General features: G+C 37.4%; 2 protein-coding genes across 3 annotated transcripts in view; one reads left to right on the top strand and one right to left on the bottom strand.

Annotated features, from left to right (window-relative positions):
- PCSK5 (proprotein convertase subtilisin/kexin type 5) overlaps positions 1–14718 on the top strand; it is a 240040-nt gene extending 225322 nt beyond the window's left edge. Inside the window, exons 28-37 of the mRNA XM_040089345.1 lie at positions 2139–2222; positions 2698–2893; positions 5219–5436; positions 6450–6686; positions 7143–7373; positions 8901–9078; positions 10083–10300; positions 12159–12274; positions 13591–13777; positions 14330–14718. Coding sequence (XP_039945279.1) covers positions 2139–2222; positions 2698–2893; positions 5219–5436; positions 6450–6686; positions 7143–7373; positions 8901–9078; positions 10083–10300; positions 12159–12274; positions 13591–13777; positions 14330–14718 — 2054 coding nt within the window. The remainder of the gene's footprint in view (positions 1–2138; positions 2223–2697; positions 2894–5218; positions 5437–6449; positions 6687–7142; positions 7374–8900; positions 9079–10082; positions 10301–12158; positions 12275–13590; positions 13778–14329) is intronic.
- Positions 1–16843, bottom strand: part of ARSK (arylsulfatase family member K) — a 56117-nt gene that overhangs the window by 20023 nt on the left and 19251 nt on the right. The gene's annotated exons all lie outside the window — the stretch shown is intronic.

Below are 16843 nucleotides of genomic sequence, written 5' to 3'. Positions count from 1 at the left end.
GAGACTTTTCTGTACTTCAGTGAGTTTTTGAGGCTTCTCAGCTAATGGTAGTGTCAGATGTGGTTATTACATACTGTTATGGACCATCCCCAGTCACACTGAATGTGGATCTAACTTCTCTCATTCGTATTCTCTTATTCATGCCTTTATTATTATTCTCTCTTCTTCCCCTGTGGTATGGTATGCATATACACACTTTTCATCTGCTTAGTATAATGCCCATCATTTCTCCTTGAGGGAAAGGGCTTTATATAAGTTTCCTGCTCTCTTTCCTTGTGTTTTACTTGAAGAATTTTCTTCCACGGCTTTCACTCAAAATTTCAGTATTCTAAAGTATCTTGCATAACAGGCAGAACAAAAGAATTTAGTGATATGCTGCATTTGGCTAATTGTTAACTATAATCAATCAACCTACAGAAATCATACACATTTAACTTGCAGGATGAGCTGGGTGTGCTTAATAGCTCAACCTGTGAGTAACTTTCGGTTTTGTCTTTATTTTATATTTTCAGAAAAATCACAAGGCTTCTGTGTGTTGTCTGTTGGTCCATAATTATTTTCTCATTAGACATACATTTAGCCATTGTTTTAGTTTGCTAGTATCAAAATACAAAGCTGAATGCTGGGTACATGGTTGCATTGCACCGCACTTTTCTCTGTTAGGTATGATGCTCCAATGTCCTTGTCATTTTACAATTTACAATTTACCTTGTCATGGTTCTGCAAAGCATAATCAAAATTTTATTTTCCACAGTCGTAAGAACTGCATTTGACACTCATTAGGCTCCCTTTTGGAGGGAAACAGGAGGCAGTAGTACCTTTGGGGAGAAATATTTAATAACTGTTATTCTCAAACCTTGATAAGTTAGAGACATGGGAAAACACCTGTTGCATGAATTTTAATTTGGGCAAGTGTTGGATTCTGCAGCTTGGGACAGTGCAACCCTAGTTTCTTGTACAGACTGAGGAATAAGAGGCTGAAGAGAAGTGTTGTAGAAATGGACCACGGTGCTCTGATAGATGGCAAATTGAATGTGAGTGAACAGTGTGCCCTGGCAGCCAGGAGGGCCTGGTGTGTGCTGGGATGCTTTAAACATAGCACTGACAACTGGTCAAAGAGGGGATTGTCCTGCTCTTCCCTGCACTGATGCAGCCTAAGTTTGAGGACTGTATGCAGATTTGTGCACCACAGTATGGAAAATAAAATAAGGTATTAGGAAACCTCCAAAGGTGGGCCCTGAGGATGGTGAAGGGTCTGGAAGGGAAGCTTTACAGGAGGAGACTGAGGTCATCTGGGTTTGCTCAGCTTAAAGCAGAGGAGAGTTCATTGTGGTTTCCAACATTCTCACAAGGAGAAGTGGAGCAGCAGGTATGGATCTCTTTACTCTTGTGATCAGTGACAAGACAAGAAAAAGGCATGAAGCTTAGTTGGGGAGGATTACACTGAACACCAGGAAAGATTTTTCACCCAGATGGTGACTGAGTACTGGAACATGCTCTCCAGGGAAATGGACACACCACCAAGCCTGACAAAAGTTGAAGAAACATTTGGACAATGCTCTCAGCTTATGGGGTATCCTGCACAGAGCCAGGAGCTGGACTTTCATCATACGGATGGTCCCTTCCAAAGAAACATATTCTATGATTATATGATTTCTGTCTCCTTCTGACTCAGAACTTTTAGGTTACAGGGTAATGGTGTTCTACAACAATTTTGTTCAAAATGTCCATGAAATATCTCATTAAACCAAGTCCCCAAATGTACATACTTTCTAGATCTTTCTGTTTGCAATCTATTAGCACAACATATCTGTATTTGGGTTTGAAGCACTACACTGAAATTAAGATTATTGGGATACTTATAAAATTAATTACATTGTTATTGTTCTGATTTGTGATGAGCAGTGCAGAACAATGCCTTAGTGAATGTGAGGAATGTGAACACATATTTTCCTTTAGCTCATAACTTACTTACCATTTCGGAGAAAGGAGTCAAGTTCAACTTTGTGAATTCCAAAAATTCACAGAGGTGCATTTTCAAAACACCTTAGGAAAAGCCATACAGAGTGTCCCTTCTAAAGGGAGAAATTAAGAAAACCAGCTGGTAAAAAAAGGAACTTTTTTCCCTTTCACCCCAGATGGAAATAGAAAATTGCTGTCCTGTGACTCTTCATGTATAACCTGTGAGAAATATGCTGATGTGTGTACTTCATGTCCAGAAGGTAACATTTCAGCTTCCTTGGATAAATTTGCAAGTGACTCTAATATTCTGTATCCTGCATGCTTCCAGAGAATACTTTTGTCAGTGATCACTATAAAGTCCCTTAACAGCTTAAAGTGCAATCAGAAAATCACCAGTTGAATTCAGGCAATAGGGCATGCCCTCGGCAATATAGGTTAAAATATTGTCATGCTGATGGTGTTCCTTTTCTTTCCTTTCAATTAAAATTTGTAAATATGATGCAGAAATTACTGATTAGGGATTTCTTCAGTGAGACATACTAGCTAATCCTTATGATTCCTTCTAATTGTCAATGTCAGTGAAGCCTGAGCAAAATATTTTGGGAAATGTCTTAAAGAAAGCATGTTTTATTCATTCTTTTAAGAGTCAAAGCTGAATTTTGAGAAGTTGAAAGCTTTTTTTTAAAATATATTTCTAATTGATCCCTTTACCCCCCTGGGTTGCTCTTCTGCCAGGAAAATTTCTTAGCCACGATACTTGTGTTTCTCTGTGCCCTCCAAAATATTTTGGCAACGTTGCAAGTGGAAAGTGCGAGATGTGCAGGGATGACTGTGAGGTGTGCTCTGACCAGTGGCACTGTCAGAAGTGTCAGGCTGAACAGAACCAGCTGCTCTTCCTCCACAAAGGCAAATGTTTACAGGAGTGCCCTGAGTAAGTAACCCCTCTTATATTTTCCCTCATTTTTTTTCTCTGTGTTCTTTCTCTTTAAATTCAGATCCATTATTAAACTTTCAAGGAAGACTTTAATGTAACACAAGTTACCAGAAACTAAGATAAATGTATTTTTCAGTTTGTCTGAATGAACAGTATTTTCTTTTGGTTAGAGAAAAAGTAAAAAAATCAAAAGTGAAGGTAAGACATTAAATCCTATGAAATATGGAACATATCTCAATGACTTTACTAGGAACATGGGACTTTATGGAAAATGATATTAAAGGTTCTAGACATTCTCCAGTTTATTCCATCCTCCAAGTAGTACACTGCAGAGATAAAAACTCAGACAGCAAACATTTTAGAGTCCTGATATGTAAATACAGAACTTAATGATGTGTGTTTCTCTTTTTGTCTCATGTTTATTTTTATATATTTTTATATGTGGAATTTAAAAATATTTCCACTTGACTACAATGGATATTAGATCAGGCACATTACTAGATCAGGTTCTTTCTTTTTTATGTTTTTTTCATCAGCATTCATCTTATGTATGCTAACCAGTGCTAAGCAGAAAAAAAGCCTTGTTTGGTTAACCTTTTTCCTTCAGGAAAATGTGAAGCTCCTGCTTTTCTTGCAATGTCTCTGCCACTGCCTTCTTGGTAATTTTGTCAAATAAGTCAATGAGGGCCAGTGGAAGAGGTTTTCTTCATGAAATACCACAGTGAGTGCAAGGTAGTTGCAATAAAGCCTACTCCACTCCAGAAACAACTTCTATAAACTGAGGCATACAACAATTAATTGTTTTGACATTAATATGTCTGTTAGTACTGATTTCCCAGTTATCCCGCTCAGAGTCAGTATAACAAAACTTAAACTTTTTGTTTAGCACTAGTCATTTTAGATGTTATTATGCCCTTTTTTCCAATATTCAAGACAATAAATAATGGCTTCCCATCACTGAACAGAATTCACAGGGTTTAAACTCCAGTTTCAGACCCTGCGGTAAAGCTCTTGAGACAAAACTACTCTCTACTGAAGCAAAAAATAAGACTCTTAATAAAGAGGGTTGGCTTGGGTTTTGGGACATGTTTTTAAGGGATTAAAAGCAATAAAAAGGTTCGATTTACTGCACAATTAATTTCTGACAGAGGAATTTTTAAAGACTGAGCTAATCAAATACTCAACATTGGAACAAGAAAAGATGACAGGACTGTGAGAAGCAGTTGCAGGACCTTGACAAAAGTTGGAGGATAAAAAAGGATGAGAATAGGTGGCGGGCATGGCTCCTCCTGCCTTTTCTCTAACCTTGCTCCTAATGCATCTCCCCAGACTTTCTTTGGAAAGATCATGTCCAAGAGGAGAAAGAGAAGCACCCCCCTATAAGGAATAATAAATCTGTTAATGTAAAGTACATATTCTGGGAGTACTTTCTGTCTCAACTTCTTTAGTTTTCATCAATGGCTCTGTGGATTAGCAATCATCTCAAAATGTCAACTTACCCATCCTCTAACCTTGTAACAATTTGGTTTTGAGAGTGTAGACAGATTGAATTCAGCATCTCTTCTATCCATCTTCACCTGAAGCAGAGGTGCAGATTTTTTTCTATATTTATGACTAGTATTTATGACTGTGGCTGTCCAGATTTGCTCTCACACCACAGATACCAGAAAAATGTACTCCCTCTTTGTCCTCTCTAGCCTGTTCTCACTAAGGGAAGGTATTATCCTGATTTTTTTGTTTGGTTGTTTTTGTTGTTGTTGTGCTTGTTTTTTGTGTTTTTGTTGTTGTTGTTTGTTGTTGTTGTTGTTTTAAAATACCTGCACTTATTCTTCGTAGCCTGTACATTACTTAACAACCCTCCAGAGTAATCTCTTCTCTTTCTCTTCTCTAGAGCCACTGAGGTTACCATGTTCGTTCTTTTCTTGATCTCAATACTGCAGATCAGCTGCACAAGACTAGAGATTGCATGTTTTCTCAAATATTATATATATTTCTATCTTATGTGAGAGGGAAATAAAGACATAACAGTTCAACATAACTTACACAGTGGGTACAAAAAGAAAGGAAAGCCCTTGTACCATGTACATTTTCTGCTTTTAGACACAGGGGATGTTAAGTGCAAGATGGGCAAAAAATTGTGTGAGAAACATGTTTGATCTAGTGAAGTGTGTGTGCTGGGAGAGTCTCATTTAGAGTTGTAATTCTCATAGCCTGGAGTGACCAGCAGTTTGTTTTGTGGTGTTGTGCTGGGGTTTGTTTTCGTTTGTTTGTTTGGTGTTTTGTTTGTTTGTTTGTTTGTTTGTTTGTTTTTTCATTCCATAGGGGATATTTTAACAATTCTGGGACTTGCAAGGAATGCAGTGGATCCTGTAAGACATGCATGGGAAGTGCAACCCAATGCCTGTCCTGTAAAAGTCCTTTGCTTCTGGAGCACCAGGAATGTAAATCTGCTTGTTCAGAAAAGCATTTTGCCTCTGAAGGAATCTGCAAACATTGCCCTGAAATGTGCCAGGAATGTATTCAGGATGAAATATGCACAGGTATTGCAAAGAACTGTTGCTGCGTAGAATAAAATCCACCTGATCTGTCTGGAGAGAGACTGACAGAAAACCAAATCTGAATTCAGTAATGTGCAAAAAAAGTGATGTGCATATCATTGTTAATCTCTAAAATAGATTATGATGAGACTAAATGATTAAATCTGTAAAGATGTCACATTGCTTTTCCTGGTCCTGTAGTTCTTCAGAGATTCCTGCTGGTTTAATTTTATTTTTGATCTAGTGTATCCAAACTTAAAAACTTGGATATGTGGACCAATGTGAAATACAGATTTGGTTTTTTCCTAGCTCAGTTGAATTTCACACCTCTTTACCATTTTTGCAAATGACCACTCCTGTTAGAGAAAGAAATCCCTGTAAAGTAAGATATTAGGAAAGCCTTCGGTATCCAGGCGAGGCAAAACATCCACCCCAAAAATGTCCCCCCCAAATATTAAGGATAGTTAATACTGAGTGAGTCATGCTGGAAAAATTAACATGGATGAAATAAAAAAAACCAAAAAACAACCAACCAAACCATAAACAAACGTATTAAATCTAATAAAATAATAATAATAAATAGCAACTTATTCACAGCCCTAGGCAAAACAAACATTAGGTCAATATATTCTAGCTAAACTCATATTTCAATAATAAACTAAAAAGAACTTCAGATATGTACATTCCTGGTTTTAGAGGAAGTTCATAACGCAGAAAAATGTCAGAAGAAAGGCAATCTATATATTAGTGTCAAATGGCTTGGTTAATATCACCAAAGCTTTAGCAAGTGACTTTTTTTCATAGTTTCTTGCTGTCACACAGAAGATACCACTTGAGGATTGGACCAGTGGAGGGAAAAGATTTGAAACAGGAAGTCCTGCCTTCTCAAGGTGTTCTGATGACTTCTGTAACGACAGATAATCCAGAATTTAAAGTTTCCTAGGATTTACCTTCTCTTGCACTTAGGTCAGAATTTGCTGCCTATTTGCTTACCTATCTTCTGCTGTCCCCTGTAGAGTGTATGGACGAGTTTTTCCTGCATGAGGGGAAGTGTGTGCAGGAATGCCCTTCACACTTCTACCCGGAAGACAAGCACTGCTTTCCCTGCCATGCCGACTGCAAGGACTGCAACGGGCCGGATTCTGATGACTGCACAGCATGCACTTTCAGCTTGCTTGTCCTCTACAACGGCATGTGTTTTGAAGAGTGCCCTGAGGGGAGTTACTATGAAGAAGCCACCAAAGACTGCCAAGGTTGACAGCAGTTGTTTTCTTCAGAAGAGTACTGAGATACAATTGGTCTGTTTAAAGGTCACCCCCTAAGGGCCTCCGTGTGACAGCAAATGTCATTACCAGTGTCTTGGAGCTGAAGAGGATAGCTAATGCAGAAAAATAATCAGGTGTATTGTAGAATAGCAAAAATTGAAGAAAGCAGAGAGGGAGGTAGCCAGGATACATATGTTTATTATTACAGGCAACCACTGTGGTAAAATGCTGACAATGGCTGCAAAATTGCTGAGAATTGCTGGAGACTCTATTTGTTGCAAAAGCAGTGATGCAAAAGAAAACCTAAGGAACTATTTGTATAAGATTGATTACTTCCCTCAGGTTGTCATCCTGAGATTACAGCTGCTCCTTCAAAAATTAAAGCTGTAATAACACTGACACAAATCCAGAAATGGTGAAATTCCTACTGTTTGTCCTTTTCAGCATGCAACAGGACATGTCAGACTTGCTCTTCTTCCACTTCCTGCCTAACTTGCAGAAATGGATGGATATTGAACCATGATGGGCACTGTGTGTTACCTGGATTCTGCTCTCCCACCGAATACTACATGGAGGAAATTCAGACCTGCAAATCTTGCCACAGGAAATGCTTCCACTGTTCAGGACCCACTGAACACCAGTGTCTTAGCTGTGTAAATAACCAATACCTTCTCAGTAAGTATCTCTCTCCTGCCTCTAGATGTCTTTCTACACTGAAAGCATGGAATAGACAAGTTTTCATCACATTTGCAAAGCATTTGGGCTGCATCAACCAAGCTAAATAATGTAAGAAGGACATGACCAAGTAGTTAAATTGTGCAGAGATAATTTCTTCAGCAGGGCTATGTGGAAACCCTGTGAGGCAGGGCTTGCCACTCACCGGGGCTAATGCAGGATTTCTAAATAGCAACAAACACCATGACTGAAGGAAACTCATATATTTCATTTACTTGGTATATACTCCTCCTATTGCCTCCTACAAGTATTTCAAAAGAGGGGTATCATTAGGTTTGTCGTTGCTGCTGTTAATGTATCCATAAACGCAGCAATCTGATGAGCAAAGAAATACTTAAACATCTGTTAAAAGGGATCACTTAGTCAGCACCTAGTGTCTCGCTAAGGTGCGAAATTACTTTCCTGAATTTGGAGCAAAGAGTAGGTTTGAGACTATACAGTCGCAGAAACAAATTGGAAAAAAAAACATAAAATCATCACACCAAAACATTTCTTCACCACATATTTTTTTCTAAAAGCAAACAAACATTTTAGAAAATCATTAGGAGAAAAAATATTAAATAATCCTTCATGCAAGAAGATCTAAAAAAGAGTGTAAATTAAAAGTTTTTTGAGTCTACTTCTAATGCAGATTTTACATTCCTATATTTCTGAGACCTTGCATCACTTAGTTTTTAAACAACACACTCAGCTGTTTTGCACCATTACAACTGGTAAAATTGATGGACAAATACAGATAAACATACTGGAACTGAGATAAAAATGCAAAAACCCCTGAACCTGAAAGTATATTCCTTTGCCCAACTGCAATCCAAGCAGCAAAATTATCAAGACAAGTATGTAATAAGCAAAAGCTTATTACATGTAATTTACTACTTTATTAGCTTTATGCACTTGCAGTTAATTACAATACTACTAACTTCTCATTCAGGACTCTTACTAAAATGACTGAAATTTCACTGAAAAATGTGGAACTTACCTGGCTTTGCAGCATTAAAGACATTTAATTCTATAACATAAAGTAGAAGCCGCAGACAAGAGTAAAGACCAGTAAACAAATGTCATTAAATCTCAAATTTACTATCAGATTCATCATCTACACAGAAGGAAATTAGATTGATGCTTAGAGTGAAATCAAGGGAAAACAGCAATGCAGATAAAAACTTGCCTTGCTGCTTTTGATTAATCTAAGGAAAACACATCTGCTGTTCAGTATTATACTACTTTATTTTTCACAAAAACTCCCCTGTCCTGAAGAGCTTGCTAATATGCATAAAACACAGACATGAGGACTACTGAATTGGCAAGAATAAAAAAATAATTACTGTACCCCAACACTGTGTTTTCTTGTTCTGATACATTATCTATCAGCACCTCCTGCTGATAGAGTTTGCTCTAGTACAGCTGCATGTTTTATAGTAGCAAATACTGAATATGATATGTTACTTTATATTGTTGTCTCTGCAGACAGAACCTGTGTTGAAACATGCCCAGATGGACATTATGCTGACAGCATGGAGGGGCGATGTTCTGCATGCCACAGCACCTGTGACACTTGCACTGGAAAACACAGCTCACAGTGCATTTCCTGCAAATTGGGTTGGTACAGACAAGGAAAAGGATGTGTAACCCAGTGTCCAGCAGGGTAAGCCCCAAGACCTTTTGCTGAGATCTGCATCACAGAGAGAGCTTTGAGAAATTAGATCACTGCAGCATTCCAGATGTGTGGAAATAGAACTGAGTGTGAAATAGGACTGAATTTTGTTTTCAGAAGAAAATTTCTTGTATTTTCCCTGTACACTAGCGATGGAAAACCTCCCTTCACTGTAGAAAACTCCAAAATTGGTGCCCAGATGGGAACTGCTTAGATGTGGTGTGGACATACTTAAACTCAGAGGATGCTCTTGTCTGTCTCTATACAGAACAATGTGAACCAGAACAAGTATACTAAGTTACATGTCAGTCAGCCTGAGCACAGGCAGAAGATCATCTAACCACCACTATGGCCCCCATTTAACATGAAGTTTGGATAAGGTTACAATTTTTTCATGTTGAGTTAATGCTTATAGTGGGTGATAACAAAAACAACCATTAAAATGAATTCGAACTGAATTGAACTGAACACTCATAATTCTAGAGAGAAACTTTATAATTAATCCGTTTAAGTTCAAAATGGGAATTCAGTGTTCTTTTGGGAAATTCAAATTTAGAAAGTAAACCTATGATTTCTCTTTCAGATCCATTCAATTTAAAACTAGAGTTCAATGGATCACACTGGCTGTCCATCCCATTAAACTGGAACTCTAACAACCATCTTTCAACGAAATCACACAAACCCTCCCTACTTCAATACTTTATATCTGAATTAAACTCAGATTTTAGAAATTTTTGCTGTAAACACTATACAGAGTTGTGCTTTGTAGCTGAATTCTAGTGGCCAAAGGAAATGAAATTAATTCTATTTCCACTAAGATTACAAATACCTGCATTCATTTTGGAATGGTACATGACATTCATGTACATATATGGATGTAATTTACATTCATTTATATATACAGATATAATCATGGTAAAAAGGATTAAGCAAATGTTGGTTTTCCTGTCACTGCTGACCTTCATGCAAAGCTATGCCTATCTGATCTATTTCAGGTATTTTGCACAAAATTCCACTGGATCATGTGAGAGATGCCACAAAAGTTGTAAGGAGTGCATGGGGCCTCAACCCACAGACTGTCTTTCCTGTAATACACATTTCTACCTGTTGCACTCCACAAACAAATGTGTTAGCTCTTGTCCTCAGTACTACTACGAAAACAAGGACAACAATGTCTGTGAGAGATGCCACTCTTCCTGTTTAACTTGTGAAGGTAAAAGTTTATGTTCTGCTTTGGGAAAAAATAATTTTAAAAAAGGGATCATCCATACACCTGGAATCTTGGCTCCAAGATCTGAGAACACTTCACAAAGATACTAACCACATACAGTGCTACCAGTGTGTCCATGACTTTAGCCACAGTGGGTGATGCAGACCTCTGCCAGGGGCTGCTGAACTTTTCCTGGCTCTTGGTGACTTGCACTCACTGCTCCATTGATTTATTTCTGCTTTGATAAATGAGGTGAAAGCAAGTATATGAATTCCTGTCAAGCTTTCTCCAGAACTGCTTCTAGTACAGAGCACAAAAGGAAAGACAGCCACTTAGTAGGGAGAGATAAGACTGAGTCATATGTTGCCAAGTCACTGAATAGAAAAAAATGGACAATAGTAATGAATTTTCCATCAGCCAGGCCTCTCACAAAAATGCTCATCATAAGAAAATGGGCTAACTTTCTTCCAGAGATGGACCCCATTTTTCACATGAGTATTAAGAATGATTGAAAAATACCTCAATCCTTGAGCTACTGTCGGCTATTCTGTGAAAGCTAAGGAACTTAATTGAACTACACATCTCTACAACCTACAATGGGATAAGACCCTTAAATCATAATTTTAGGTTGAAAGGTAAACACAAATCAAAAGCATAGTGATTTGTTGTTTTTAATATAGTTATGTATTTCTCAATGTTAATTTTCAGAGACTATTTTGCTCTGTGAGACACTGGTTTTGGTTCCCCAACTTTCCTAATTAAACTACTTTTGAAACAAAAAGCATTAATCCTCTTGGATACATTTGGTGTCCTTTTTTTACCTTTTTTACCCAAGATTATAGCTAATGGGTTCCAGGCTGCAGCTTAGAAAACCATATGACACTGTAACACAAAACCTGTTTTTAGATAGTGGATATACTGGATAGTATAGATAGCTAACTGCAACAAAATACATGAGAAAATTACACTTAGAATGAAGAAGCCACGTTCAAGAATTTTTACAATGCAATTGCATAACAACATTAAAAAAAAAGTAGCAAAAATTTTTTTTGTTTAGATTTGCAACAAAAAAGATAGGCATTTTAATTTACAGACCACCTCCTGTTTTTCACATTATTTGGCATAAATACTATGGGACAGAATTTTTATCATTATTTTTATGCACAGTAATATAGGAAGTTCTCTGTGTTAAGGAAGGTTACTATCTTCATCAGTTTAACTTCTGCTAATGCCAGTTCCTTGCATTTTCATTTTCTTCCTTTCAGACAATGGCAGAAAATGTCTAGGTTCAATGGGTGGGTGTATCTTGACACTTAAGACAAACCCATCACATTTCCCAGAAATACTGCAGCATCTGTCTTTAAAAAGAGTCTTTGACACACAAGGTGCATATGGTGCTCTGGTTGTACCTAATGAATAATGGTTTTTCCTTATGCAACTAAGTAATTTATTTTTCCATTTAAACATAAACGTCTCTTAATTCAAGTCTGTTTGAAACTGGTTAACAGAGCAAGTAAGCATGGATTTTGTGAAGAACAGCATTTGGTTCTCCACAATTTTACTTCAGTGCTCTGACCTAATTTATTTTCCTGAATATGTCAGAAATTCCCTGTACAACTGCTTATGAAATCATCTTTTCATAAATATCAAAACACGTAAGAAATAAATTTTGTTTGCACAAAAAGCCCCACGACTAGGTACAAGCTTTTCCTAATGCCAGCCTCTTCATGTGGAACCCCTCACTAATGATTGTTGCCACTGACAAATATCCTTTTGCTTCATAGCAGTGGTCAGTACAATTTTTAAAAGAAGTTAGCTGACATTTCCTGTTGTAATATTGTTGTTTTGTTTGCCTGTCTAGGGAAGGGAGCATTCAGCTGCACATCTTGTGTATGGAGCTACAGTTTATTAAACGGAATGTGCAACTCAGACTGTTTCGTAGGTGAATACAAAGTCCAGGAGACACCAGGACAAAAGGTACCTATCTAAAGGCTTTTTCTACACAATACAAACAACATATTCGTTTTCTCTGAGTTTTTAATGGTGCCTATCTTTATGTATGATTACATTTTTCCTCTTTTGGCAGGGGAAGCCTTGTTTCTCGTTCTGGGGTTACCTTATAGTCAACAAAGATATCAAAACTATATAAACAAATCAGTTCTATTAATGATACAGTGGTTTTTTCTTCCAGTATATCTGAGATTTCCTCTTGAATTTCTGATGCCTTTTCTGTAAGAAATTCTTCTGCATTTTTGATTGACAGCTTTGCTGGCAGACAGTTCTAGTAGAAGGATAGGCAGAAGTTAACAGAGCTGTACCTTTAGTTGATCAGGACCACAGTTAGGTTTGGGTCGGTATCATAAGCCTGGGTACTCCACCTTCCAGATTTCCACACCAATTGCCTTCTAAAGATGTTTATTCAATATAGCAGCAAGGTATGCCTGGGACTCTACAAAGCCTGGAGTCTCTGCCCTGGAATATCTTCCTGACAGTCCTACTTCATAGCATCGAATCTGAGAAAATGGCCTTATTTGAGGCTGGGGACCACACAGGTCTGCAAGTCTTTGCAAAAGCTTTGACTCTAAGAAATTATGAACAGCTATGTTCCTGCAATCTTGCACAGGTTTTTCCATCCAGCATAAACAGCCTTGTGATCCTAACTGCAAGTTTGGTGAAAGTTTATTGGAGTTTCCAGACCTTCACAGTGAACATGTCCCATGGCCAGGAACTGTGAACATTGGAAACACTGAACTGACTTCTGAGCATTCTGCAAGGCAGGTGTGATCCCAGTGACCTCTGATAGTCTCTGTACATGGTGGTTCCTAGAAGTCTGGACTTTAGGAAGAGTACTTGAATCTAAGCTGTTTCTGTAGAAAGAAAGCAACACAATCTAAGAGAAATCTGTTTTGCTAAAAATTTTCAACTACCTTTATTCCTTACTTCCAGTTCTTCCTTGGGTAGAGAGAAAATTCATATTCAGCTTGTTCCCAGAATATTTCATATTGCTTCTTCCATGTCAGTTACTTTTCTGGCTCAAAAAGCTTAAAAGCATGAGTAAATTTTAACATCCTGCCTAGCTGAGATCTCTAAGCTCTTACAACACTTTACATCCTACAAGCAGATCACGGAGAAATCAGAAAACAGGAAATTTTGAATTTGCTATTGTATTTTCACATAGACACTCATTGTGCCCAGAGATGACAACCACGATGGTGAATGACAGGACAGAACTGCCAGGCCAGGTCAAAACCACACAAAATTAGAGGTGCATTGCTTGTGTTCTGTGTTTGAAGGAGAATAAACCCAAATGTGAGAGATGCGACAGCTCGTGCACTGAGTGCAAGGGACCTGGCCCTCTCAACTGCACAGCCTGTCCAGCCAGCATGCAGCTCTTCCTGGAGGAAAACCGCTGCCTGCCCTGCTGCAGTGACACTGACCCAGCAGAAACCCCTGAGTGCTGTGATTGCAGTGAAATACAAGGTAGGACCATGCTGAAGTGCAGGAATATTGCTAAGTCGTTTATGGTTGATTATGCTGACATTATGCTGCCTGAAAACTAGACTAGAGTGAAAAAGTGGTACTGGTAAACAGTGTGTTTCTACTGCTTCATCAAAAATAGGGACAGTTTAACTCGAATAACAACCATTATGTCTGATGGCTGCTTCTCCCACTACTACTCACAACTACTATGTTAAATGGCCAGGCATTTCGTAAGCTGACTGGTTTTATGAATTAGCTTACTTCAATGAACAGACATCTGAATCATTGCATTTGTGTGCCTGCTAGCTGTTCCACTTCTTTCTCATTATTTTGAATCAAATAATGGAGAATAGGTATCCCAACAACCTTACTGACATCCTTACTGCATAAGAACAAAAAAACCATTATTGTGGTACCAGAAAAGCTAGGTATTTTGTTGACTGCTGTTACTATACCAGACACACTGTACCAGACTTTTACGATACACACATACAAATACAAGCTCATTTCATCCTTTTATTGTTGTTCTTTTGTTTTTAATTGCTGTTGTAGATGACTGTGTATTACAGACAACTCTACCCCCCACACAAAGAAGCAAAACTACTTTCTTTGTTATCATTTGCATTTTGCTTCTGCTTGTCATTGGAGCCATTGTATTCATCTGGAGAAAGGCACGAACCAAAATCCAGCCTGTCAATAAAGGACGGTATGAGAAGCTGACAAATCACTCCTCTGTGAGCAACTACCACAAGAATCCCAGTTACAATGAGGATCAAGTGATTGAATATAGAGACAGAGATTATGAAGATGATGACGACGAAGATGACATTGTATACATGGGCAAGGATGGCACAATTTATCACAAATTTAAATATGGACTTTTGGAGGATGATGAGGAAGATGAGCTAGAATATGATGATGAAAGTTATTCATTTAGATAACTTCTTACTAGTTCACTAATAGTAAATTAGTCCTACTCTACTGTTTTTTCTATTAAATTATATCTGTTTAGTTAATATGTTTAGTTACTTGATAACACCTTGACCTCCAAATGTTTTGCTATTAGTTAGTGTGAAAGAAAAATAACTTCTAGAATTTTTTTTTTAAAATAAATCTTTTCTAGGCTTTTAAGTAGCACTCCAGATATAATCTGGTTAAGAGACCAAGTTTCTATGCGTTTGTGTGGAGAATAATCCTTTCCCAAAATGTGTTTGTGTAACTAACACAAACTTTTCTTCAAACCTTTTTTGAGAACCCTGCCAATCACTACTAGAAATGTGATAAGTAAGATGGGTGTATCTACTTGATGAATGCCACTCGAAGAGGGTGCCAGTAGTTCAATAATTTGTGATTAGAGTTACTCAGCAGTTTGTAATAGAATAGGTAACTTGGAGGAATTTACTTAGATTTTCTTCATAATCATGTGGTGTTCCCTGAAGCAAACACGTTCCACCTCATAATCTTTATAGCATACTTTTCTGTGAATTCGTGTATCTATGACATGATATTTTAAGACTTAGGATTGTGAGTACTTCTCATAACTATATTTTATTCACAGTTTGTATGAAATAGAACAAAAGTATTATATATATCAGACTCTGATTAATATCTACTGAAGTGTTTCTCAAAATATCTTACATTTTATAGATTAATTTCTCGGTTTACAATGAAGGGCAATATTGTCTGTAAGCATGGCGCACACACACATCCATCGAAGAACATAAGCAGGTCGTGTTTATATTGTAAATGGCTCAGGATGCTCAGACAATGGCAAAGGGGATATTTGCACTTTTCTGGTAATTTTTATTATTATTACAGAAATTAAAAAAAATAATTCTTAAGAAAAGTTATAATTCTAGTATGGTTGTTGGTTGTGAAGAATAAATTCTTTAACTATATTATATATGCTGTTATTCATTACATTTAATTAAATCTCAGAGTTCCTCTAGGTTTCCAGTAAGTATCTGCTCTAAAAACAATAAGGTTATATATACAGATTTAATGTTTACAAGAAATTGTGTAAAAATACCAGCTTTCCATGGCTTAATGCCTCAGTGAAATTTTCAGTATTACATATGCCTAAAGACCTCAGGATAGTTCTGTAAGATTAAAGTTCCATCTGTATGTTTTATGGGGAGTTTTAGTGCTTCCAATTTTAACTTTCTAGTCATTGCACCTTCAGTAAGAGAAAGGAATTAAAGGTAATGTGACTTCACAAAAGCTGAAACAAGTACCTAAGTTTATCAAAAGCTATAAAGCAACATTTGACAGCAAGGTGCTTCAGAAAAATACATATTATCTTTCACTTTAAAATTTAAAAAACCCAGAAGATTGAAAAATCAGTTTGAAAGATGATACTCATCCTGGTTTTCTAAACTTGTTTAAATTAACAATATGCTTTATTCTTGTTGCTAATGGCTCATAACACAACTGTGAGGGATGTGCTTTGACATGCTTTCTCATATTTCAAAGGCTTTTTCCTAGCTATGCCTGAGCAATCTAAAACTAGAATGACAGATGTAATAAGTGCATTTTCTTTATGGGCTCACAGGTTATGAAATTATATTATTGTGAAAAGGCCAGATGAACCTGGCAGGGGCAGCAAATGATTTGAACCATGATGCCATAGTCAGGACTTTGGTTACGCAGCCCTTTTGCCATGCCCTAGTTTCTGGGGGGCAATGGGGCCCATCTGACAAAGCAGGGAAAAAGCATCTTTGGTCAGAGACTTGCCAGACTCCTGAAGAGGGCTTTAAATGAGATTTGTTGGGGAAGGGTGCCTACTCATCCCAATCCAGCCAGTCAAATATCAACACCTATAATGGATACCCAGAAGAACAACAACATCTCTTATAAAAGATAATCACATTCAATATTTTTGAAAGTGTTAAGTTTGAAAATAGTACCCAAGGAGACATAAATTTAGGAATCTGTATCCCTTTACAGTGTTTACAACTAGAAATCCCTGCTAAGAGTCTACAAGGAGACCCAGAAAATAAAAACACAAGGAAGTAACTCTAGTCACGCTTCTAAAGAAACTTCATGGAATACTGGTAGAACTAAGGA

This window comes from Hirundo rustica, chromosome Z (assembly GCF_015227805.2).
Source record: "Hirundo rustica isolate bHirRus1 chromosome Z, bHirRus1.pri.v3, whole genome shotgun sequence".
NCBI lineage: Eukaryota > Metazoa > Chordata > Aves > Passeriformes > Hirundinidae > Hirundo > Hirundo rustica.
This window is presented reverse-complemented; position numbering and strand designations above follow the sequence as displayed.